The sequence below is a fragment of the Xiphophorus maculatus genome, chromosome 19 (assembly GCF_002775205.1).
Source record: "Xiphophorus maculatus strain JP 163 A chromosome 19, X_maculatus-5.0-male, whole genome shotgun sequence".
NCBI lineage: Eukaryota > Metazoa > Chordata > Actinopteri > Cyprinodontiformes > Poeciliidae > Xiphophorus > Xiphophorus maculatus.
Genome location: NC_036461.1, coordinates 5,728,059 through 5,750,208, shown reverse-complemented (window position 1 = coordinate 5,750,208; position 22,150 = coordinate 5,728,059). Strand labels below are relative to the sequence as shown.

The following is a 22,150-nucleotide window of genomic DNA, read 5'->3' as shown; positions in this document are numbered from 1 at the left end:
AGTCATAATATCAAAAATAAGAAGCAATCCTTACCGGAAAAACATCTTAAAGTTAGGAGGAAAAAAGTCGCGGATCCAGTGTTATATAGGCTTGTAATCACTATTTACCAAATATCTAAAATGAATCAATTCAAACTGCGCATCATGTTATTTTTCTCCTTTTTAAAGGAAGAAAATAAATCGGTTGGCAACCGATCTAAGCCCAGATCTGTTGCTTAGCAACTCGAACCTGAACTTGCGCGATGACGTCAGTCGTCGTGGATCCGTCCTGTCTCTCTGGCGCTGAACTTGGCGAGTGACCGGCCGCTTCCACCATGAAGCCAACCTTTACAGGGGAACAGATTTCCAAGTGGTTCACATCGGGGACCACACTCGCTACACTGAACCTCAAAGAGACCAAAACCGAAAATTCTACTCCGGCAGAAACCAGGTAGAAAAATTATTAAAATGCGCAACGAACTTTTTATGCTTAATTGGTGGTAGCATTAGCTAGCTAGCTAGCTAGCTAGCTATCTGCACATGGTCTGGTTCGGCGGTTTCAGAAACTACTGTGCTTCCAGTTGAGTTAGAAAGAATAGGCGTAGCTTCCTGAAAGACTGGTGTAAACATGTCCACACCAACTCTAGCATGAAGGGGACAGTCCCCACCAATATTTCCTACACCTTTTTCCTTTATGTGCCGGGATATTGCGGACGGTAGCAGCCTAGCACTCTGTTCAAGGCATTAACAGCCAGTGGACGACCGCTTTTTAAAATTTATTTGTTAAACGTAAATGGCAAGTCCGCTCATGGTTCAACATCTAACTATAAATTATATATTTATTTGTCCTCTAAATTTACAGCTTGTAGCATAAAATGTATGGTTTCACGTTTAAACTAGCAATGTTAGTAAAAAAGTGTTAAAAGAAATATAACTTGATTTGCGAAACCATTAAAATATTTCTAATGAAACCAGAAATATCTAATTAACATCCCAAATTCTGGATTAATTTGTGCCCCTCAGCTCACCTTGAAATATGTAATAAACCGTAAACCCGAGCATAATAAAAAAAAAATTAAGTTCCTGCAAATAATTACTACTTTGTAAAAATTATTAAATGTGCGACAGAGTTCATATTGTTTCATTAAACTATGCTTGTTAGAAAAATCTTTTACTTTTATAATGAAGATACATGCTCCTGCTAAAATCTAGTGGTCGCTCATCATATCAGATGGTTTTTGGTTTATAGATATTTAAAACAGTTTGAGAAGTGAATTTTGATCATTAAAATGAACGTTTATTGTACCTTTCTAGAGATTTGTGAGAGGTTTTCCCTTGACTGGTACTTGTGACTCCTGATTGAGCCAAAATAACTACAAGCAGCTTCCTACTAGTGGATAATTATTGTTGTCACATAGCCGTATTTCCTTATAGTACAGCATAAGTTAACTTTGGTTTGTGGCATGAGTTTTCACAAGGAAGTTCTGAATTTAATTGGAAATAAACCAAAGGTCCAAAGTAAAGTTTTGTCATAAAGAACATAAATTTTAAAAAAATTGCATTTTTATCCCTGATGATTCTGTCTTGGATCAACATAAATAAACATATTGTAGTCCTATAATATGTGACCGAGCCCTGCTTCCTTTGTCAATGGTGTCAAAGGAAATCAAGCTTTTTGCGACTTAGGTTAGGATTGGTTAAACTTTATTGATCCCATAGGGAAATTGAGGTCATCTGTTGAGGTTATACTTGACACAATAACAAATTATGCTTAATGATAAACTGTCCAAGAAATTATTACAATTAACAATAATATTGTTTTGGGACCATTTTCAACTAATATAATAGTAATATAATAAAAGTGGAAGTTTGCCCTTATAAACTTTAATTTTGTACAGAACTCTCCACACTGCAACTGGAAGACATTTTAAAAAGTCAAAAAAACAACAACTCTACAACACAAAACAATAAATAAAAAGAAAATAAAAACCATACACAACCATAAATAAAATGGATTCTGATAGCTCTAAACAAAATTACTATTAAAAAAATATCAATCAGAATGGAAATTATCAAGCTCATTTTAATCTACCATGAGAGTATTTGATTTAATGATTATTGCGACAGACTTGGACATTAAATTTTAATTTAAAATGGTATTACAAAGCAGCTACACTGACATGACAGCCTAAACTAAATATTTTTTTAATGATTTATTGCAGGGCTGGGCTGCATGGCTGGGAAAACCTATCACCATATTAGACTTTCACATCAGTCTGTATCAATGATTGTTGAAAATTATTGATCGGTTTTTAGTTGTAAATATATGAAATACTATCAAACCGATGACCTTTCCTCTTTTATGCACAGTTTTCACTCCACACTTTTAAGCAGTTTTGAGGCACGGTGGTGAAACCTGAAACTGCTGCTGTGCAAGTTACTCAAGAGGTTGTTGCTAAGTAACCAAAGAATGACAGTTGCTAGGTAACCAAAAAGTGAGCGAGTTAGTTGATTCCACCAAGCTGCGAAAGGTTGAGAGACTAAAGGCTGTCCTCTGCCTACATCTCCCAGAATGCTGTGCAGTTCAGTGAATATTCTATGTATTGAATATTTTATCAGATGCATTATTTATTGATATTGATCACTTGTCTATCCTGATATACGTTATTGATTTATTGTCCAGTCCTACGTCATTGCGGTATGTTGGATAATGAAAGCGAGACCCTGGAGATTTAAAAAAATGTTTAGAGGAAAATGGTGACTTTTTTTTTGTATTTCTTGCATCATTAAAAACTACAGACAGAAAAAATCTCAAACGTTAATAATGAAAGTCTTTTCTTCATATTTACAAACCTATCCTCAGTTACTACAGGATTGCTACAGCCCTCTGGTACAATACAAACTCAAACGAGGGGTTTTCAGTAGAACCTAAACCAGTTGTTGGGGGAGAAATATCTTTCACAGAAATGATCCTTGGCATATCACAGAACATTTTCACATTTCTCCACACTGGGTTGTATCTTCTCACAGTGTTGTACTCTCTCCTTTGGGTCTCAGAGGCCCGGGGTAGTAGTACGGAAGATCCCAGATCCTGCTGGGTGTGAACAAACTTGGGTGGCGCATAGCCCGATCCACATACCCAGAGACCGTTGGGATCTCTTCCCTTTCATGACTTCCACCCTGGGGCATTATGGGAGTGACCGAGCCCAGCTTCTTGTACTGGCTGCTCCAGACCTCCATTGATAGACCTTCTTCTTCAATATATTGTCTTTGGTTGAGGAAGTTGATCAGGATGTGCTTGAAGACGGTCGCCAGCTCCCAGGGTTGTACGTCGTTGGTGGTGATCACTTCGCGAAACCTGTTAAAATTTAGTAACAATGACACTTTATTTTACCATTTATTTCAATCAGTATGTAGTTAATGCCTCTAGTTATTATGGTTTTTACCTTCTCTTTTTTATAAATCAGTTTTGATATTGAAGATCAAATTTTTTGGAAAATCTGGATTTCTTTCGTACCAATGCATTCCTTGGGTTTCCATATTTTGAAGTGATGTCTGCACATGCAGGGCCGCCATCTTGTTTGAGAAATATGTTTTACAGCTTCTGTTCTACAATGCAGTATTAGGACCGGACTACGATTTAATATTTGTTTTATATTGTGAGAATAAAGTTATAATATTACACAAATAAAGTTTTATCAGAATAAAATCAAAATAATATGAAAATAAACTGATTATGACTTTATTCTGGTAATATTATATTAAGAGAATGAAGTAGTAGTCTCAAGAGAACTCACTTAAAATAATAAAAAAATAGAAATATAGAGCATCTTTTGAAGTTATACTTTGTAAGTTTTACAAATACAGAAACTCTTAATCTTTTAAGATATCAGCATCTAATTATTATAAGTAGCAGGATTTTGAAACGAGCAAATAATTGTCTATTTTGAAAGTACCACACAGACTGACTCATATCAGATCAAGATAATTCTGTTCAAGCTTTTTTTCCTCATCAAAACGACTTTTTGTAATTTTGTGACGTTCTTCTGGCAAAACCTTCTTTATTATGGCTATATTCTTATATTTAAACAAAAAAAAAAAAATTGTAGCCTGGTCCTAAATTAGGGGTGTCAAACTCCAGGCCTCAAGGGCCACTGTCCTGCAGTTTTTAGATGTGACACAGGTACAAAACACTGAAATGAAATGGCTTAATTACCTCCTCCTTGTGTAGATAGGTTTTCCAGAGCCTTGCTAATGACCTAATTATTCTATTCAGGTGTGGTGCAGCAGAGGCACATCTAAAACTTGCAGGACAGCGGCCCTTGAGGGCTGGAGTTTGACACCTGTGTCCTAAATGAACAACTCACAGAAGAGATGATAGAAATCAAAACCACTTTTTGAAAATATTTTCAAAAAGTGAAATTTTCTTTTCTAGTAAAGAAAGCAAGAAAATAATAATAGCATTACAGCAAAATTGGATCTGGGAGATTTTATTTTTAAGTTATATCCCTACACACTGTCTGAAGAATGGCATTTTTAAGATGGGACAGATTCATAAAAAGGCCACAGAAACATCTCAGTAGTGCTATTTCTATTTTTTTTTTATGTTTTGGTTATATAAGCGCACATTAATGACCCGGCTGTGAGTTGTTTTGTGTGATAAGTGGGTCACAGCGCTGCTCAGCCATGTGCTCTTCATAATTTTTCCCCTTTCTAGCTAAAAACTGAGGGGAAACCCTTCTAGTCACGCCACACGAAGCCTTTCAGACCTTTCATGTTCACATATTAAACTCTAATTAATCGTCCAGTTCAGCAGATAATTGAGTATTTCAGTAAGATCTTTTACATGTGGACACAAGAACATAACTTGCTTGCTTTTATGAAAAATATGTTACTGAAAAATTCAAGATGGTCAAGGGGGAAAAAATTCTATTAAATTTGCAAATATTTATCATAGATAAATATTTTTTGAGAAAAATCATACATAATTAGTCATAGAAATAATATTTACTGATACATATATTTTTTATCAAGATGGTTGCCATGGAATTTTATTTTTTATTTTGCACTATTGGCATTTGTAGTATTGCGTTTGGTGTCAAATCATAGTCTACATATTTGGAACCGGAAAAATCATATACATTTTCTTGATCTTGTTTCCTTTTTCTGGTGGACATTTTTTCAAAGTGGCCGTCATTGTTGTTAAGATGGGCACAGCTAACCAAAAGGTTAGGTACACAAACCACTAATTCACCAAACAAGAGTCTTGGCTAAGCTAACGTAAACCATTAAGCAAACAAAAAAATTGTAGAACCAAATGCTAAATCGCTAAACAAACAAAAGAATTGGCAGAAGTCTACGCCATACACCAGCTTGTGCTAAACTCCTAAATACACATGAGAAAATTTGCTTAAGTTTATGCTGCAGTACTAAACATACAAAACAATTAGCAGAAGCTTGTGCTAAATCATTAAAAAATAGCAGAAGTTTATGCTAAACTGCTAAACACAGCAAAGAATTCGCAAAAGCTAACGCTAACCATTAAGACAACTGCCTTTTGGTCTGTGTCTCACATCTTTATCTCCTTCCAGTTGACGACCAGTGTGAGACTTACAAACAGCAAAGTCTCACATTTTTGGCATCCAATTTTGCTACTTGTTATTACTTTACAGTCGTATGAATAGGATGAATGAAGTGAAAAACATACGATGTGACATAAAGTTAGTCCATGACATGAAAATAGGTAATTTATGCCAATACTTGGTTTAAAAGGCTCAAAAACGGCAGCCATTTTGAAAAACGGCGACCATTCTGAAATTTAAGTGTCTAAGGGGAAATGTGCGATCCGAGGGCTGACCTTGGCTTTAAATTGTGCTGATATAGTTGAAGCTGAATATTGTTGACATAAAAACAAGAAAACAACCTTGAGACGACTGCGGCTGTGTCGACGGGTGGAACCTGTGAGCAGAGGAACTCTAGCTGGTGTAGCTCTGACGATGACACGAGGGTTCGTAGTTTGGGGTATTTCTGGAACCAGCGGAGACCCAGGGCGCTGTGGGCCAGCCTGTTCTCCCGCTCCAGTTGTCTCGCCAGACGTTCTCGTTCCTCCACGTGCCACAGCAGCTCTGTGAGCAACATATGGCCGGGCGCAGGCTCCACTCTGCTTGGTGATCGAGTCTGTGCTCGCGTTTGATTCGGCCATTTCATCCAGCCGAACAGAGGCATTGCTCTTTATGCTGATAGGCCCTGAAAACTGAGGAAATGAGAATTAATCTGTCTTCAATATAAAGTAATTACTTTTGACAGTAAAATTTTGTTGCATGTAAAGTGCTTTTCCGTAGAAAAAAATGTCTAAAATTGGGTTTTTATTTTATTTTATTTTATTGAAGCTCTTATTATTTTTATTATTTTATTAAATTTTTCTTTGGGATAAAGTATTTTTTAATTGGATTAGAATTTTTAAAATGCATGGCTGCAGCTAAATTATTTTAGTAATAGATTATTCTATCAGTTATGTTTGACTATTAATCGGATTTAAAAATTCTTCCACATTCTGCAGATTGTTCATTTTACCACTTAAACTTATTTTATGCAATATTAGAGCTGTATTAGAAATGCACTAAACAATTAATTCAATTCCTGTTTTAAATCAAACATATTTTATTGGCTAAAATGTAATTAATTTAGTGTATGCTTGATTATTTGTAGCAAAGGATTCATCTGCAGCTAAAAAAGAACTTCTAACATCAGCTTGCGAAAAGCCCATTCTCCTTGACTTAACATTAATACAATGTGGGGCTAAACAGTTGATAAATGTTTGGATTAACTGATAAGGCAAAAAAAGGGGCTTAATAAAGTTTTTCTTTCCACAAAATTTCAACCAGGCGAAATTAAAACTATACCACTTGAGGAGGAACTTATTTACAGACAAAGAAGCTTTTTTATTAATCTTAAATTAAAAATATTTATATTTTTTGTACAATTTTGACCTAATTACTGCTCTAAATATGTTATTTCAGCAGTTGGCCTTTTTTGTCTGTTAACAATTACTAAATTAGTTGACAATTAATACGGTTACCCATTCTAGCTGTACTGTAGCTATATTTCAGTATTTTGAGTGAATCTTTGATAAATCTTTTGTGATATTGACACAGATGAGCAATGTGACCTCTGGTCTGATCGGTTCGATGACGGTTTTCACTTCAAGTCAAACGGCGCTCTGATTTGTCCCAGATTTGTCTGTGTGACTCTTTCTGTTACCGCCTGCGGGGTCCAAGGTCAGCCTCATCAAAACTGCATAGTGGTGTTTTGAATAATACACAGCAGAGCCCTTAGGGCGTCAGAAGAGGTTTGCACATGCACATAAGACTGAAATTTCAAAGAAAATAAATCTGTACTCACTGGTGAAACAAAACTGCACTGCTGACTCTGCTGTAAGCTTTTGAGAGACTTGGCAAAGATGAGCTGTTCACATGGTGCACCCTCCAGCGTTGCGCTTCTATAAATCTACGGTAGCAAAGTTACCTCTTCCTCCTGCTTCTTTTGGTGGTAAATGCTTAGTTTCGGCTGCAGTCCTGGACTGTTTTCTCCTTCTTTTCTTTTTTCCGTTGTGCGGTGATTGTCTTGTCCTCCCACTGCTCCCGTCACACAGACTTTGTCGGTGAGAGTTAGTCGCACGCTGCTAACTGACTAAGAGCTGTCACCTCTCCTATCCTTTCACCTCACTCTCCTCTGTGCAGTGTGCAGCTTTGTTGTAAGGTCAGCTGCTTTGTAGCTTCCACGATATGTGTGCAGTGGAGAGAAAGAGGATGAGAGTGCATGTGTGCTCACAAGCCGTGGGTGTATTTTGCTCAAGCCCTCTTATTGCTGTCTGTTTTTGCATTGAAATGCTCGGCTTGCTCCCACTGCAAGGCGCGTTGTTCCTCAGGCCACAGGGCAAACGGCCTGGCTGAGCGCGCCAGAGGGAAATTCAAAAGGATAGCAAGAGGAGGAGAGAGTTTGAGTAAAGTAGCGAGTGTGGTAAATTAGGCATGTCGCAATTAATTAAATTAAATTTAAACAAGCTCAATAATTTCCATTTGCATTATTTATTATTTTCTACCAAAAGCTGGATATTAAAAGTCTCCAGTCCTGGCCTTTGGTCCCACCTAGCCCTTTAATTGAAGGACAATTTTGTTTACAGAAACTTCATAAATCATTGTTTTATTTAGTTTTGATATTTAAAATATCCCAGTGTTAAATGTTCACTAGAAATAAAAGTTTATTGATCTTTGAGAATGTTATGTTGTTACCATTGTATTACTTTTAAGTGGTCTCAAAATAACAATATGATCATTTATTGCAATAATTTCTGGGATGATTTATTATCCATTAAAATGTGTTATTGTGACCGGCCTGTGGGAAATATGGCTTAAAAATTTATTAGATTTATTTTTTGTACTATATTCAATAATAATAATAACAATAAAATCAAGAATACTATGGACAAGTATGACCATCTTCTTCATGAGACTGTCTTGGGAAAACTTTCCTGCCAACAATAACACTTTGAAGAATCTGAATTGATGAGTTACAACATTTAATTTCCCTTTGGGATTAATAAGTTATTTTTGAATTTTAATCTGTTTTTCTTGCTTACTTAAAAAAAAATACAAATGACAAAATATTTTCAAAAAGTGGCTTTTATTTATTTTAACCCTCCTGAGAGTTGCTTTAAAGCCGGACTACTATACTTTTTAAAATTTGTTTAATTACGAGAACATAGTCATAATATTAGCAGAATAACGATGCAATTTTCCCAGAACAAAGTCTTAAAATTACAAACAAAAGTAATTATGACAGGCTTTAAAAAAACAGAGCTGTTTTTGGGCAATAATTTATTGTGTTTTGGTGTCTGAAAATGGAAACGTTTCAAAAACCTCCAGATTAAGTCACAATGGAAGGGCACTAAGCCGTTACCTAGCAACCCCAGCCAAGCCCGGCCTGTTACCTAGCAACCCAAATGTAACCACTGCATTACTGAACGCTGAATGTCCAATCACTGAACAGATGCTTAGAACAGATAAATGTGTGGATGTGCCAAAACTTTCTCCAGTTGAACAGAAACAAAACTGAAGTTATTATTTTTGGACCTAAAGAGGAACGATCTAGAGTTATAGATCTAGAGTCAATGCACAGCTTCAGTTATTACAACTGAAAACCAGCGATCAGGCCCGAAACCTGGGAGTAGTGATGGACTCTGACCTGAACCTCCAGAGCCACATAAAGACAGTCACAAAGTCGGCCTTCTATCACCTGAAGAACATTTCCAGGATTAAAAGACTAATGTCTCAGCCAGATCTAGAGAAACTCATCCATGCGTTCATCTTCAGTCGTATTGATTATTGCAACAGCGTCTTCACAGGTCTGTCCAACAAATTAATCAAACAGCTGCAGCTGATCCAGAATGCTGCTGCTGGTGTTCTCACTAAAACCAGGAAGATAGAGCACATAACACCAGTTTTAAAGTCCCTCCACTGGCTCCCTGTAGCTCAAAGAATAGACTTTAAAATACTGTTGTTAGTTTATAAATCACTGAACGGCTTAGCACCACAATACATTAAAGATCTGCTGTTATTGTATCAACCTTCCAGACCTCTCAGGTCTTCCGGTTCTGGTCTGCTCTGCATCCCCAGAACCAGAACCAAACGAGGAGAAGCAGCTTTCAGCATCTATGCACCACAAATTTGGAACAAACTTCCAGAAAACTGTAAAACAGCTGAAACACTGACTTCTTTTAAATCTCAACTAAAAACCCACCTGTTTAGAATTGTATTTGAAATGTAATTAATTACAAATTTATTGATGGAACTTGACTTAATGCTTTGTTTTGATTATTGATTCTATGTTGCATTGTGTTTCTGTGTTTGTAATGATGTAAAGCACGCTGAAATGTCTTGTTGCTGAAATGTGCTATACAAATAAAATTTGATTGATTGATTGATTACTAGGACATAAAGGTAGAAGTTTAGAATAGAAATGTGTGACTGCTTCTGTTGCTTTTCTCAGTCCGGTTAAACCCGATGATTCCAGCCAGAAAGCTGATGTTGGAAGGATCCAAAACCCAGAACCTTCAAGGAGTGAGTAATAGATTACATCAGTGTTTCCCAGCCCTGGTCCTCAGGGAACACTGCCCTGCAAGCTTTAGGTATTTCCTTGTTTCAGTCCAGCTGATTTCAATTGATGAAATCAATGACTGATTAACAGGCGTTTGTTGAACTGCAATCAGTTGAATCAGGCACATTAAAGCAGGGAAATCTCTAAAACATGTAGGACAGTGGGCCTTGAGGACCAGGGTTGGGAAACACTGGATTACATGATGGCCTTTGAAATAGTAGATTCCACTCACATACAGTACTAGATTGTTGTAAATTTACCTCTTCCTTCACTGTTTTGAAACGCTGAATGTTTAGGTCCTCCTCCTGTTTCTCCCTGCTCCAGTTTTGAATGCCCAAGCTTACCCATAACCAAAGACAAGGAGCAGGTAAGGCACTAATGCATTTTCCTCTTGTAGTTAATTTTTTGGGTCATTGCAGAGTTTTACTTAAATTGACATTATGTCCTCAGGAAAGAAGCGCACTAAGTCTTGATGTTTGCTTCAAAGAAGTGCAGTTAGTTTTATATGTGCCTGTACAGCAAAAGCCCCCATTGAGTGTTATTAGTGTGGTGAATACCAATGGAGTTACTCAAGCGTCGACTCTTTTCACCTTCTAATGTCAGTAAAATATAATTTCATATTGTCATAAATCAGCTTAGAACATCCATTAAGGATGCATAGATATGAGGATTTTAACCGATGTTGGATAATATTGCTGTTATGGTTGATAGTCGATATTTACCAGTATTATATGTTCTATACGGGTGAAACAATTTATTGGATTAATTGGGATGAATTGATCATTTTAATTACTGTCAACTAGTTTGGTAATTAATTCATCACTAACTATAATATTTAGACACAAAATAGGTCAAATGATGAAAGAAAAACATATTCAGAGCAATAATTAAGTCAAAATTGTACATATATATGTATAAATTGCATTTCAGATGAAAAAACACCTTTCTTTGTAAATATGTTTTATTCAAAATGTCGTAAATGTAATAGTTTTAGGTTCACCTCGTTCAAATTCTGTAAAAAGAAAAAAAAATCATATTAAGCGCTGTTGGTCTACAAAATAATAAACGGATCAGCCTTACACTCTTCTGTCAAGCAATAAAAAATCTGAGCTTTTCACGTTAGAAATATTTTTTTTAGCTGCAGATGCATCATTTTCTATAAGTGATCACGCTTACTCTGAAGGAATTCTATGTTGTTGCATTTTAGGCAATAAAATGTTTATTTTCTTGTTGTAAAAAGTAATTTATGTAATGTATTTCTAATATTGTATAACAAATACCACATGGGCAGCCCCCACCCTTATGAAACACTCACAAATGTCAAGAAAATCAAAATAAACATTGGTTTTTAATATCGACCCCGTTTCACTTTCTGGACAAACACAATATGTTTTAAAACGATCACCAATACACTATAATGTCTGTTTCATTGTTATTTGCAGTGACATGATGATTTATTCCAGCAGTTTTCACTTTAACTATCCTCATTTGCTTCTAGCTGATTTCCTTCATAGAAAACAACTCGGTTGTGATCGTTCGAGGAGCCACAGGCAGTGGCAAGACCACACAGCTGCCGCAGTTCATTTTGGACCACTACAATGAGAAAACCGCCTCCTGCAACATCGTGGTCACGCAGCCACGCAAGATTGGAGCCACCAGTATCGCTCGCTGGGTGGCCGCTCAGAGGAAGTGCATCCTGGGCAGTCTGGTGGGATATCAGGTTGGTACATCTGTGAACTGTGAGGGACAAGGGTGTTAGAAAATGAATGGATGGATGAAGCAAAAATGAGTGTTAAAGGGGACCTACTACTCAAAATTCACATTTTGCTTGTTTTTATACTTCCATTTATGATTCAACTGCTACTAAAAACAGCCCAAGTGTTTAAAAAGAACAACCAAAATGAACAAAGTAAAAAAAAGAGAACCACCAAACTGTTTTTGGCAATAAGTTGATGTTTTTTGGTGTCTGGAAAATATGTAGTTTAAGAAACCTACAGAGTAATTCACATTCAATGGACCATTACCTAGCAACCCAAGTGGAGCTCCAGCATGTTTGGTCAACTGTATGTGCTGTACAATGGCTGCTGGAAAAGAGAAGAGTTATATGTTGACTTACTATCTAGAAATCACTGGTTCCATTTTTGTTGGTTGTGCAGCAGGCTCCACTTCTGCTTTTCAAAGATGTACAGTTACATAATTGCGCATCTTTTAGCAGCCATTTTCACGTGCGAGTGTAAACGTTGAGTTGGGGGCATGGTCAACAGCAGGTTATTTGGATTTAAAGTGACAGGACTCCTTAAATCAACTCATTTTCAAAATGAGCAAACTAAAATCTCATTATCTAAGAATTATTTTGTGCAAAAAATGTTTTGTATTGCTAATAGACCTATCCTCACCTGTTCAAGAAAGCATAATAAGCTGCTTTTAAGTTTGTTAAACATATTAAGCCACTGGTAACTAGCTGCTAATATATTCTTGCTAGTTAGCTAGCTAGGTTTTTTTAGGCCCATCATGGGTAAGAGCAGATTTATTATCAGCTGAACAATGTTCTTCGTCATTGGCTCACTTCTGTGGCCAATCCATGCAACTTATTTACAATAAATTTTGTTATCCATTTCTGCTGTGCTGAAAGTCTTAAATGTCATTCATAATTGTCTTAAAAAGTCTTGAATTTTAGTTGGTTAAACCTGCAGAAACCCTGCTTAAAGATAGAACGTGCAACAGTGATTGCAAATATTATGATGACCATAATATTAGATCTGTAGTCTTTTTAACAAAAGCCTTCACTGCCTCTGTTTTATCACCAATAAGTTGTAGTTTTCACGTGTTTACACCTTTTTGAGTGCTTTGTTGCCAGAATGTCTGGCTGTGGTGTGCACAGCTCTGAAATGGTGTGTCTTAAAATAACTATTCTCCTCCGCTTATTCTCCTCTGGAGATATGGATGATGTCACTGTCGGTGGGAGAAAGACAGTCAGCACTCAAATGAGATGTTTTTTGTTTTTTTTATGACTTCCTCACTCCGGTAACATTTGTTGCTTGTCCAGATTTTTACATACACTGTATAAAGACACATTTTGTTTCCACTCTTTGACATTAAATCAGACACAACCTCCTGTGTCAGGTTAGTTTGGATTACCAGTGGTACTTATATTAGTTAATGCCAGAGTATTTGGTCTTCAGGTCGATCGTTTACATATATCAGGAAAAGGAATGTAGACTTTCAGAAGTCTGATTCATTCTTGAGCTGAATTTCCAGATGTCTGAAGGCGAATCTTTCATCTTTTCAAACAATTAAATGCAAATATAACTAGCATGGGAATTTACAACCACAAGGGTTTTCACAAATGAAACGAGTTGTATGTCATCAAAGCAATAAATTTGTTAATTACATAAAAAATTAAAACAATCTTGATCATTTCCATTTGTATTATTGTTTTTTTTTCTTGACTCTCTTTCTACCAAAGGTTTCAGTCTAGTGCATCTGTCTGAACTAATACATTTTTGAAGGGACAATTTTGTTTACAGCGACTTCAGTTTCCATTTCATTTGCTGTTTATTTATTTTGCATATTTAAAATGTCTTCCATTTCCAGTGTTGAATGTTTGCTAGAAATGAAAGTGTTTTGGTCTTTTAGAGCAGGGTTGCTCAAGTCCAGTCCTCGAGGGCTACCATCCTGCAACTTTTAGAAGCATCCTTACTCCAACAGACCAGGATCAGCTCTAAACAGGCCTGGTAACGAGCCGTTCATTTGGTTCAGGTGTGTTGGAGCAGGGATGCATCTGAAAGTTACAGGAAGGTAACTTTTGAGGACTGGACTTAGGGTGTTGTACCATTACATTTCTTGAAAATGGTCTCAAAACAGCAATATTATCGTTTTAATTTCATTCCGCAAAAACAACTGACTGACCTATTCTGTTTACAGCTATAACTGTGTTTGTTTTTATTTTTTGGGTTTTTTAGGTTGCACTGGAGAAAATGGCCACAGAGCACACTCGACTAATTTACATGACCACAGGGGTTCTGCTGCAAAAGCTGGTGTTGGCCAAATCTCTCACAGAGTACTCTCACATTTTTGTAGATGAGGTATGTGGACAGAAGATTTGCTTTTATGCATTTTGTCCTGCATCACCCTGTCCTCCAGAAATTATGTCTCGGGTGTTTTCTTGTCGTGTTTTTTGTTTTGTTTTGAGGAATATTATTCATGTTATATCAGTTTAATTACATATTATCATACTGCCCTTTGTTTTCACTGGACACCTGCTGCCTGAGTAAATGTTGAGTGAAACCTGAGGGCATGTTTCCAGAGATTTTTTTTTTTTGTGGGAAAAAAAGACCACACAAAACTCTGGAGTGCTCAGTTCTAGTGTGTCGACAGAAAACTGCCCCCATTCTCATAATATTTAAAAAAAAAGATATATAAGAATGTACAGAATATGTGCTGAAGTCTTTTTGTGTGTCTGACTTTGACTTCAAGGTTCATGAGCGCAGCGAAGAGATGGACTTTCTATTGTTGGTGTTGAGAAAACTCCTTCATTCCAACTCTCGTCATGTCAAGGTAATTAGTGCCATCAATATATATTGCTGGATAGGATGTCACTTATTAGCTGCTATAGCTAATGACACGCGGCTGCATTACTATACGTTGGGTGATACAAACAGAACCACACTGTTCTGAAGCGGGATGAGCAGGAATCTGCCTCAAAAATGGTTGTGCCACCCGTATTTCTTATCTGATTTTTATAAAATGTGGTTTGAATTAAAGCTGAGAAAAGTGATGATTTAAAACGTAAAATGCATTCTTCTTAGATATTTTGATGAGACTTTGGTTTCTGTTCTATCAAAGATGCAAGAGAAGTCGGATGATACAAGTGATGTAATATTTATATTTTATGTCAATTTTTGCATAATTGTTGCTGTAATTGCTGCCATAGTTTGGTAAAATTTAACGAACAATTTATGAAACATTTCATTCTATTTGAGTATTATGAATATCGCCACGTACATTGAACAAATTAGGATATTAGTGCAGTTTTTATAATTTATTAGAAGGTACAGCGGCTACAGTGCGTCACAACAAAGAGAAAGTAATGCAGAAACACAAGTGAAGAACAACTTAAAATCACATCTTTAATTTTTTCCCATGCTTTCTATGTCAGCTTTACGCAACATGCAGACCCGTTGCCATGGAAACCGACTGACAACAGCTCCACTAGCCTTCAGAAGAGAGATTACATTCAAGTGTATAAGGAATCAACACCAAATTTTTATTTAAAAAAATATATATTTATTAATAAGTGGTCGCATGAACAAAACGGGGGTTGATTGGCCAATTTAAACACTTGCTCTACTGATGATTGAGCTAGGTGCTAATAAACCCTTGCTAGCTCGCTCGCTGTTTTGTGCCTGTCCTGGGTAGGTGCAAATTTATTGGCAGTTGGCTGGACAGAGTTTATACATTTCTGTGGTTATATTGGTCTTAAATCTCATTCAAAACAACCTCAAAAAGTCTTAAATTTGAACTTGTTTATTCATGCATAGCAGTAGCGCATGTGTGCCACACGATAACCACATGATGTCCAATCCAGCGATATATATCAATGATTAGTGCATCCAAGAAACACCTGCTTCAACTTGTGTTTGTAAAACGATGTATTTTTGGCAGATAATCCTCATGTCAGCCACCATCAACTGCAGAGAGTTCGCCGAGTACTTTGCCACGCCCATTTGGGGGAAGATGAGCCCTGCTTATGTGTATGAAGTGGAGGGTGCACCCTTCACAATCGAAGAGTTTTACCTCGATGACCTTCAGAAACTGTATCCTTACCGGGTGAATAGATCTAAATATAAATTTTCAACACTTCTGTTCTCGTGGTTTTAATCCAAGCTGTTAATATGTAAAGTTTGTGGGTCCAAATCAGATCGAGCCGCCGCATCCGGATGACCTGTTGATCTCGCCTAAGATGTACGACCTTGCCATCAGTTTAATCCAGAGCTTTAATGAGATGGAGGGCAAAGATTTCAGGTGAGGCTTGATTATATTAAGGCTTTAGTCAACTTTTAATTGTTAATCGGAAAGTATAATTATCATAAATGTGCCGAGTAGCAAAGTTGAGGAGGGTGGGAAGCCTTTGTCAGAAAGAGGAAGCGTTCTGGTTTTCCTTCCTGGCATACATGAGATACGCTGCATGCAAGAGAGCTTGGCCAAGCTTGCCAACCAAAGGTGAGTGAATATTACTTATTTTTATCATTTTTACCTTGTTTTGCATATATAAAAACAAAAAGATGAGCAGATTCTGTCTGGAGAAAGGAAATGGGCACTTCCATGTTTTTAAATGTGTTTCTGCGGCTCAGATTGCAGGTTTATCCTCTTCATTCATCCGTGACTCTGGAGGAGCAGAATGGTGTGTTCCTGTCTCCGGTCCCTTGGTACAGGAAGGTAAAAGCTGCTGATTTCACTTCATATGCCATCTGTGAAATTTCTGTATGGTATTTGGCTTGTTACATGCATTTAGCAGTAAATGCTTGTAACAAGCATTCAAAATGGACAAATTACTTTGTCCATTTTTATTTAAAGCAGAGAATTGATTTCTTATTCTCAGCTCTGTCATTATTGATAGAAGAGAGGAGGTTCATAGTAATCCCTGTATTTAATAATCTTTTTACCTTCTCAGGTGATTCTCTCTACCAACATCGCTGAGAGTTCGGTGACTGTGTCAGATGTTAAATACGGTGCTTCTTATTCATTATTTATCATTAATCATAGCTTTCTTTGCCCTATATTGGACTAAATATAACAGATTTTTGCGCCCCTTCCCCATTTTACAGTTATTGACTTCTGCCTGGCCCGCCATTTGGTGTGTGACAAAGATACTAATTATCAGTCTCTGCGTCTGACCTGGGCGTCCAAAACCAACTGCAACCAGCGCAAAGGTGAATTAACTTCAGCTGAGAGCCGGGGCCACTCAAAAGAAATTATTTGCAATTTTGGATCAATAAGAGAGAAACTTTTATGAGAAAAAGAAAACAAAAAAACTCAGTATAGTCATGGATTCACAAACTGAAACTTTTCTTTTAGTTTGGGATTGGTGTGTTTAAGGGGACCGATTATGCAAAATTTATATTTTGCACATTTTTACACTGGTTATAAAAACAACCCTCGCTGCTTTTTGGCAATAAGTTAATGTTTTTTGGTGTCTGAAAAATGAGCTGTTTCCAAAACTTCCCAATTGTTACATCATATTGAACACTGCACTGTTACTTAGCAACCCTAGCTGAGCTGAGCCCATTACCTAGCAACCCCAGTGGATCTCGCTTCATGTTTGGTCAGCAAGTTTTACTGCTGTATGCACAGTACAATGGCTGCTGGAAAAGAAACTACTTGCTACATTCTTGTTCATTGTACAGGAGACTCCACTTCTGCTTTTCAAAGTTGTACAAAGTTGTAACTGCATATACAACTATATGCAGTTGTATAATTGCATATAGGTTAGCAGCCATTTTCACATGTGAGTGTAATTGTTGAGTTTGGGGGCTTGACCAGCAGTGGCTTATTTGGATCTAAAGTCACAAGCGGCCCTAAAACATCTCATTCTGATGAATAAAATCAGAATAAGACTAAAATCTGATGATCTAAGTCTGATTTTATGCACAAAATGTAATGAAAATTTTTTTTATGTAGGCCATAGTCCTATCCTAACCTCTTCAAGGAAGCAAAATAGTCACCTATAAGGTAGTTTTAAAGCCAAAAGTCATGTTTAAATCACACTATCAGAGTAATGGTTTCACAAATTAAAACTGTTTACAGATTAAAAAAAATAATAATAACATAAAAGTCTGTACTATACAGTTGTCCCATTCAGATTTGGTCTAAACATTTAAAGTTTAGAAGTTGTTCTCTACATTCTTCCAGGAACAATTAAATGCTAATTTCAGGCCAAAAATATCTGACATCTTCCTTTTTTGTGTTTTCATTTGCAGTATTCAGTTGACCAATCCATGGAAAGAGACTTAGTTCAGTTTGACAAGTACATTATTTTTGATTTTGAAACATAAATAGAAAACCATGAATGTGACGCCTTTCTTTTGTGTAATCAGTGATTTTATGGGAATATTTTTGTATATTGTGATTGCAAAATGTTTGTCTGTTTAAAATGTTCCTGACAGGGAGGGCAGGCCGAGTGTCAAAGGGCTTCTGCTACCGTCTCGTGACCAAAGCTTTCTGGACGAACGAAATCCCTGAATATATGATTCCTGAGATGCAGGTGAGGGGAGAGCCTTTTTTTCTTTTTTTGCCATAAATGCTTTCTGAACCCAACTTTAACCGCCATGTTGTCCCTCCCCTTAGCTTGCTCCTCTGTCAACCATCCTGTTAAAGGTCAAGCTGCTGGACATGGGAGACCCTCGCTCCCTCCTGTCCACTGCGCTCTCTCCTCCCAACCTCTCTGACATTGTTAGGACCGTTCTTGAGCTCATAGAGGTAAAGCAGGTGTTAAACATGATTCTACCTGCTAGTAGGGTTGGGCGATTAATCAATCGTGATTGATTAATCGCCCAACCCTACTAGCAGGTGATTGATTAATCGAAATTGATTAATCGAAAAATCTTAGGCTGGCTATTGTATTTTGCTGTTCAGTTGATCTGTATTCAAAATCTACATAAACAGAAGCTGGAAAAGATGCTTGTCAAAGAAGATGGCCATCTTGAGCGTGCTGATATCACCAAACTATTAAACCCCCCCCCCCAAAAAATCTAGATTTTCCAAAATTCAAATTCAAAAAATCTGATTAATCGATAAAAACAAAATTATTTCTATCAGTCGATAAAAAAATCCATTAATTGTCAATCGTCAGTTTGTCAATTAATTTAACCAATTAATCTATTTGTATTGATTAATCAGTTGTTTGATGATTAATAAATTTTTTTTAATTGATTTAATCAGTTTAAAACTATTGTTGTAGTCATGTGCATGACGTTTTTTCATAAAAGTTTAAGCAGGTCTTAAATTTAAGTAGTAATTGTCTTTAGTCTTGTTCATAATCTGGTATGTTAGGAGGGTGTTGTAAGGTTTTCTAAAGAAAGAATCAAGAATTTTTTTCTCTTTTCTAAACTTCTGTGACATCAAATGGAGTATCTGTGTCTTTTTTGCTGCTTGGATGTTTAATTCTTCAGATGGGCGCGCTGTCCGCGAAAACTGACGGCAAAAATCAAAGCGAGGATGGCGAGCTGACCTTTCTCGGCCGGGTTCTGGCTCACCTGCCTGTGGACCTTAATCTGGGGAAGATGATTGTTCTGGGCCATGTCTTCGGCTGTATGGATGAATGCCTCATCATAGGTCAGTCAGGCAGTCTGACCATCTCCACAGGTTTACAGCTGTTCAACGACCTCTTGCTCAGCAACTCGGGTGCAAAAACGCACAGAGAAATGTTAACTCCGTTTTTCCCTCCATGTTTCATCTTAGTTTTTGGTTTCTACACTTTTTTTTGCCAGCTTTAAAAAAGTACAGATGTTTCAGTAATTGGCCTTAAAAGTCTTAGATACATCTATAGCGGAAATGATTAATCGTGATTAATCGATTATTGAAATAATCAAGTAATTTAGCAAACTTACTGAAAAAACCCCAGCATATTCAGAATACTAATTAAGAGAAAACTACAACAATAAATATACGTTTTGCATTTAAGATAAAAACACATTTGACTGTTTTACCCACAACTCATCTAGTGGCATCTTTTATATTCAGCTGGTTCAAATTCAGTACGGAACAAAATTTTGTTTTTCAGGCAATAAAATGTTTGGGTTTTTTAATTAAAATAGGACTCCAAGTATTTGTTTATTTGCATCTTTTAATGTATTTCTAATATTGTAAAAAAAAAAAAAAAAAAAAAAAGGTCAAGTAGTTGAATGAAGTCAGTAGACTGTGCCATTTTTTAATCCAATAAAACTGATAAATCAGTAACTAAGATAAACAATAAATGCAACCCCCAAAACTTTCAGATTTTAAATTTTGGATTTTAAATTTCACTTAATTTTGATGTTTTTCCACTTATTTCTTCTTCTATCTCTGTATTAACTTTTCAAATTCCGTTTCTTCTCTAGCTTTATAATAGATTTAGGCTATAAGAGTATCTAAGCCATTATTAATTTATAAAACCATGTTAACTTAATGTGATTAAAAAGTAGTTTGTAACTCTTTACTATAAAAGGGTTAGTACTGAAGTAATACCTCTGTATTTATTTTTTGCTAAAGTTGAGGTAAAATTAGTTTAGAAAGCTATGAAATGGTTTTGTTTTTGGTAGTTTATGGAGGTTTTAAATTTAAGTAGTAATGGTCGTTACTAATCTGAAATTGTTGGACTCATTGTTCAATAACTCTGTTAATGTTACTTCAAATCAGAAGAAACATGTTGCTTAAAACAAGAAGGCTGCATGTAGTGATGCAAAAATTGGGAGCGAAATGGCTCAATTAAACGAATTGTGTTACTATGACCTGTTCATTTTCAGCTAAAAGACATTTCTGAGTGTGTTTGTGCCTCCAGGGAAATGCTTTTCTCTACGCTTCTTTCTTTCTTTTATACCTTTTTTCTCCCATATCCTTCCTCTAAAGGTACATGATGGACAGAATATTTAGCCGCGGACGCTCTGTAAATTTAATAAAACAACCCTGATCATGTTTAATTTTAGAAGCTTTTTCTTTGTCCTCAGATATTTTCCAAACACTAGAATTACATCAGTGTAGGCAGCATTTAAGTGTTAGGTTGCCTCATTGTTTTTCTGATCAACTTGGTGCAACATGAAATGCAGCCGGCCTTTAAGTTTTCTGCACTTTACTCATTATTTATACGTTTGTAATCTGTATAAGTAAGTTTTTAAACAGTGGTTTGTCTTTATTTTCAGCTGCATCTCATTCTCTTAAGAGCTTCTTTGCCATTCCGGCCATGCAGCAGCTTGCAGGCCACAGGTGAGTCGCATCATAAAAATAAAAATGGAATGCTAAATAACTTATTCAAGCAAACAAAACAAAAGATTTGAAGGTTAGCTCAGGAGGTTTGTACAGAAAGTCTGAAAATGCTTGATTTGCATAATATGCTTGATGTTTAAACTGCACAGTTTTGTAATAAAATATAACATAACATTTGGTTAAAAGCCTACATTTGGAAAGTGTTTTTATACAATTAATAATAAAAGATAATTGTTTTTCTAATTCTGTGAAGTTAAATTAGACTAAACTTCTCTTGTTTTATGTCAGAATCACCAAAACTGTAAAATGTTGTTATATTTTAGTTTGTTCCTGCTGCAGACTGTTAAATAAAAATTTTAATAACAGCAGTAAATTAAAACTACCTTTTTAGTTAATTTGTACAGTTTTTATCTCCAAGCTGGAAAAGTTTGAAAATGTACCTTGAAAATTCTTCAAAAGTGCTTGAATTTTACTGAAGGAAAAGCATTAGTTACAATTTAAAGATGAACTAAAACATCTGTGAGAGCCAGTATTTGTGCTTATTGCTCGGAGATCAAATACTCCTTCTATGTAATAAAATGCTAATTAATTTACGACTCTCACATTTGATGTGTACCTGCCATAAAAATGTAAGACCTCTCCATTCTTTGTAGGTGGGGGAAAAAATTGTAACAAATACTTCAAACTAGGGCTGTTGTAAATTATAATATTTTAATATAATATAATATTTTAGTAATTGAGGAATCTATCGATTATTCTTACTATTAATCGAGTAATCGGATTTAGAAAATGACAAAATATTGGTAAATCTGGCATAACACTGGTGTTACTATCAGATATCAGTCCAATTGTTTATTTTTGAGCATCTCCAACAGTTACGTTTTTGTAGTTTAGAAAACTAACCTGTAACAACAATAGCTCATTTTCTAAGTTAACCTGAAGTAATATAAAAATCTGAAATTATATTCAATTTAACAATAAAGACGCAGGCTCACAGATAAAAAATGTCTATGCTCCAGCTTTTAGTTTATCTATTCATCTTCAGTCAGTTTAATAG

The 22,150-nt window shown here is 36.0% G+C and overlaps 2 protein-coding genes across 2 annotated transcripts in view; one reads left to right on the top strand and one right to left on the bottom strand.

Annotated features, from left to right (window-relative positions):
* Positions 1-252: 252 nt before the first annotated feature.
* The window catches only part of tdrd9 (tudor domain containing 9), a 36,357-nt gene continuing 14,459 nt past the window's right edge, over positions 253-22,150 (top strand). Inside the window, exons 1-16 of the mRNA XM_023352449.1 lie at positions 253-430; positions 10,027-10,097; positions 10,431-10,501; positions 11,633-11,854; positions 14,097-14,219; positions 14,611-14,691; positions 15,799-15,963; positions 16,055-16,158; positions 16,240-16,356; positions 16,488-16,572; positions 16,808-16,865; positions 16,962-17,066; positions 18,300-18,397; positions 18,481-18,612; positions 19,305-19,467; positions 21,030-21,093. Of these exons, the coding sequence (XP_023208217.1) occupies positions 315-430; positions 10,027-10,097; positions 10,431-10,501; positions 11,633-11,854; positions 14,097-14,219; positions 14,611-14,691; positions 15,799-15,963; positions 16,055-16,158; positions 16,240-16,356; positions 16,488-16,572; positions 16,808-16,865; positions 16,962-17,066; positions 18,300-18,397; positions 18,481-18,612; positions 19,305-19,467; positions 21,030-21,093 (1,775 nt within the window). The 5' untranslated portion in view covers positions 253-314. The remainder of the gene's footprint in view (positions 431-10,026; positions 10,098-10,430; positions 10,502-11,632; positions 11,855-14,096; positions 14,220-14,610; positions 14,692-15,798; positions 15,964-16,054; positions 16,159-16,239; positions 16,357-16,487; positions 16,573-16,807; positions 16,866-16,961; positions 17,067-18,299; positions 18,398-18,480; positions 18,613-19,304; positions 19,468-21,029; positions 21,094-22,150) is intronic.
* On the bottom strand, positions 2,637-7,828 carry rd3l (retinal degeneration 3-like). Its single transcript, XM_005816485.2, has 3 exons — positions 7,381-7,828; positions 5,903-6,232; positions 2,637-3,337 (listed from the first exon to the last, which is right to left on the bottom strand). The coding sequence occupies exons 2-3, from the start codon at positions 6,202-6,204 to the stop codon at positions 3,004-3,006; spliced, it is 636 nt and encodes a 211-aa protein (XP_005816542.1). The 5' UTR covers positions 6,205-6,232; positions 7,381-7,828; the 3' UTR covers positions 2,637-3,003.

What these genes read in the sequence shown, in the direction of transcription:
- rd3l (XM_005816485.2), bottom strand. Translation starts at nt 6,204, where the DNA reads ATGCCTCTGTTCGGCTGGATGAAATGGCCGAATCAAACGCGAGCACAG. An exon ending in ACAGCCGCAGTCGTCTCAAG is followed by an intron (nt 3,338 to 5,902) that starts GTTGTTTTCTTG and finishes AAATTTTAACAG; the next exon opens with GTTTCGCGAAGTGATCACCA.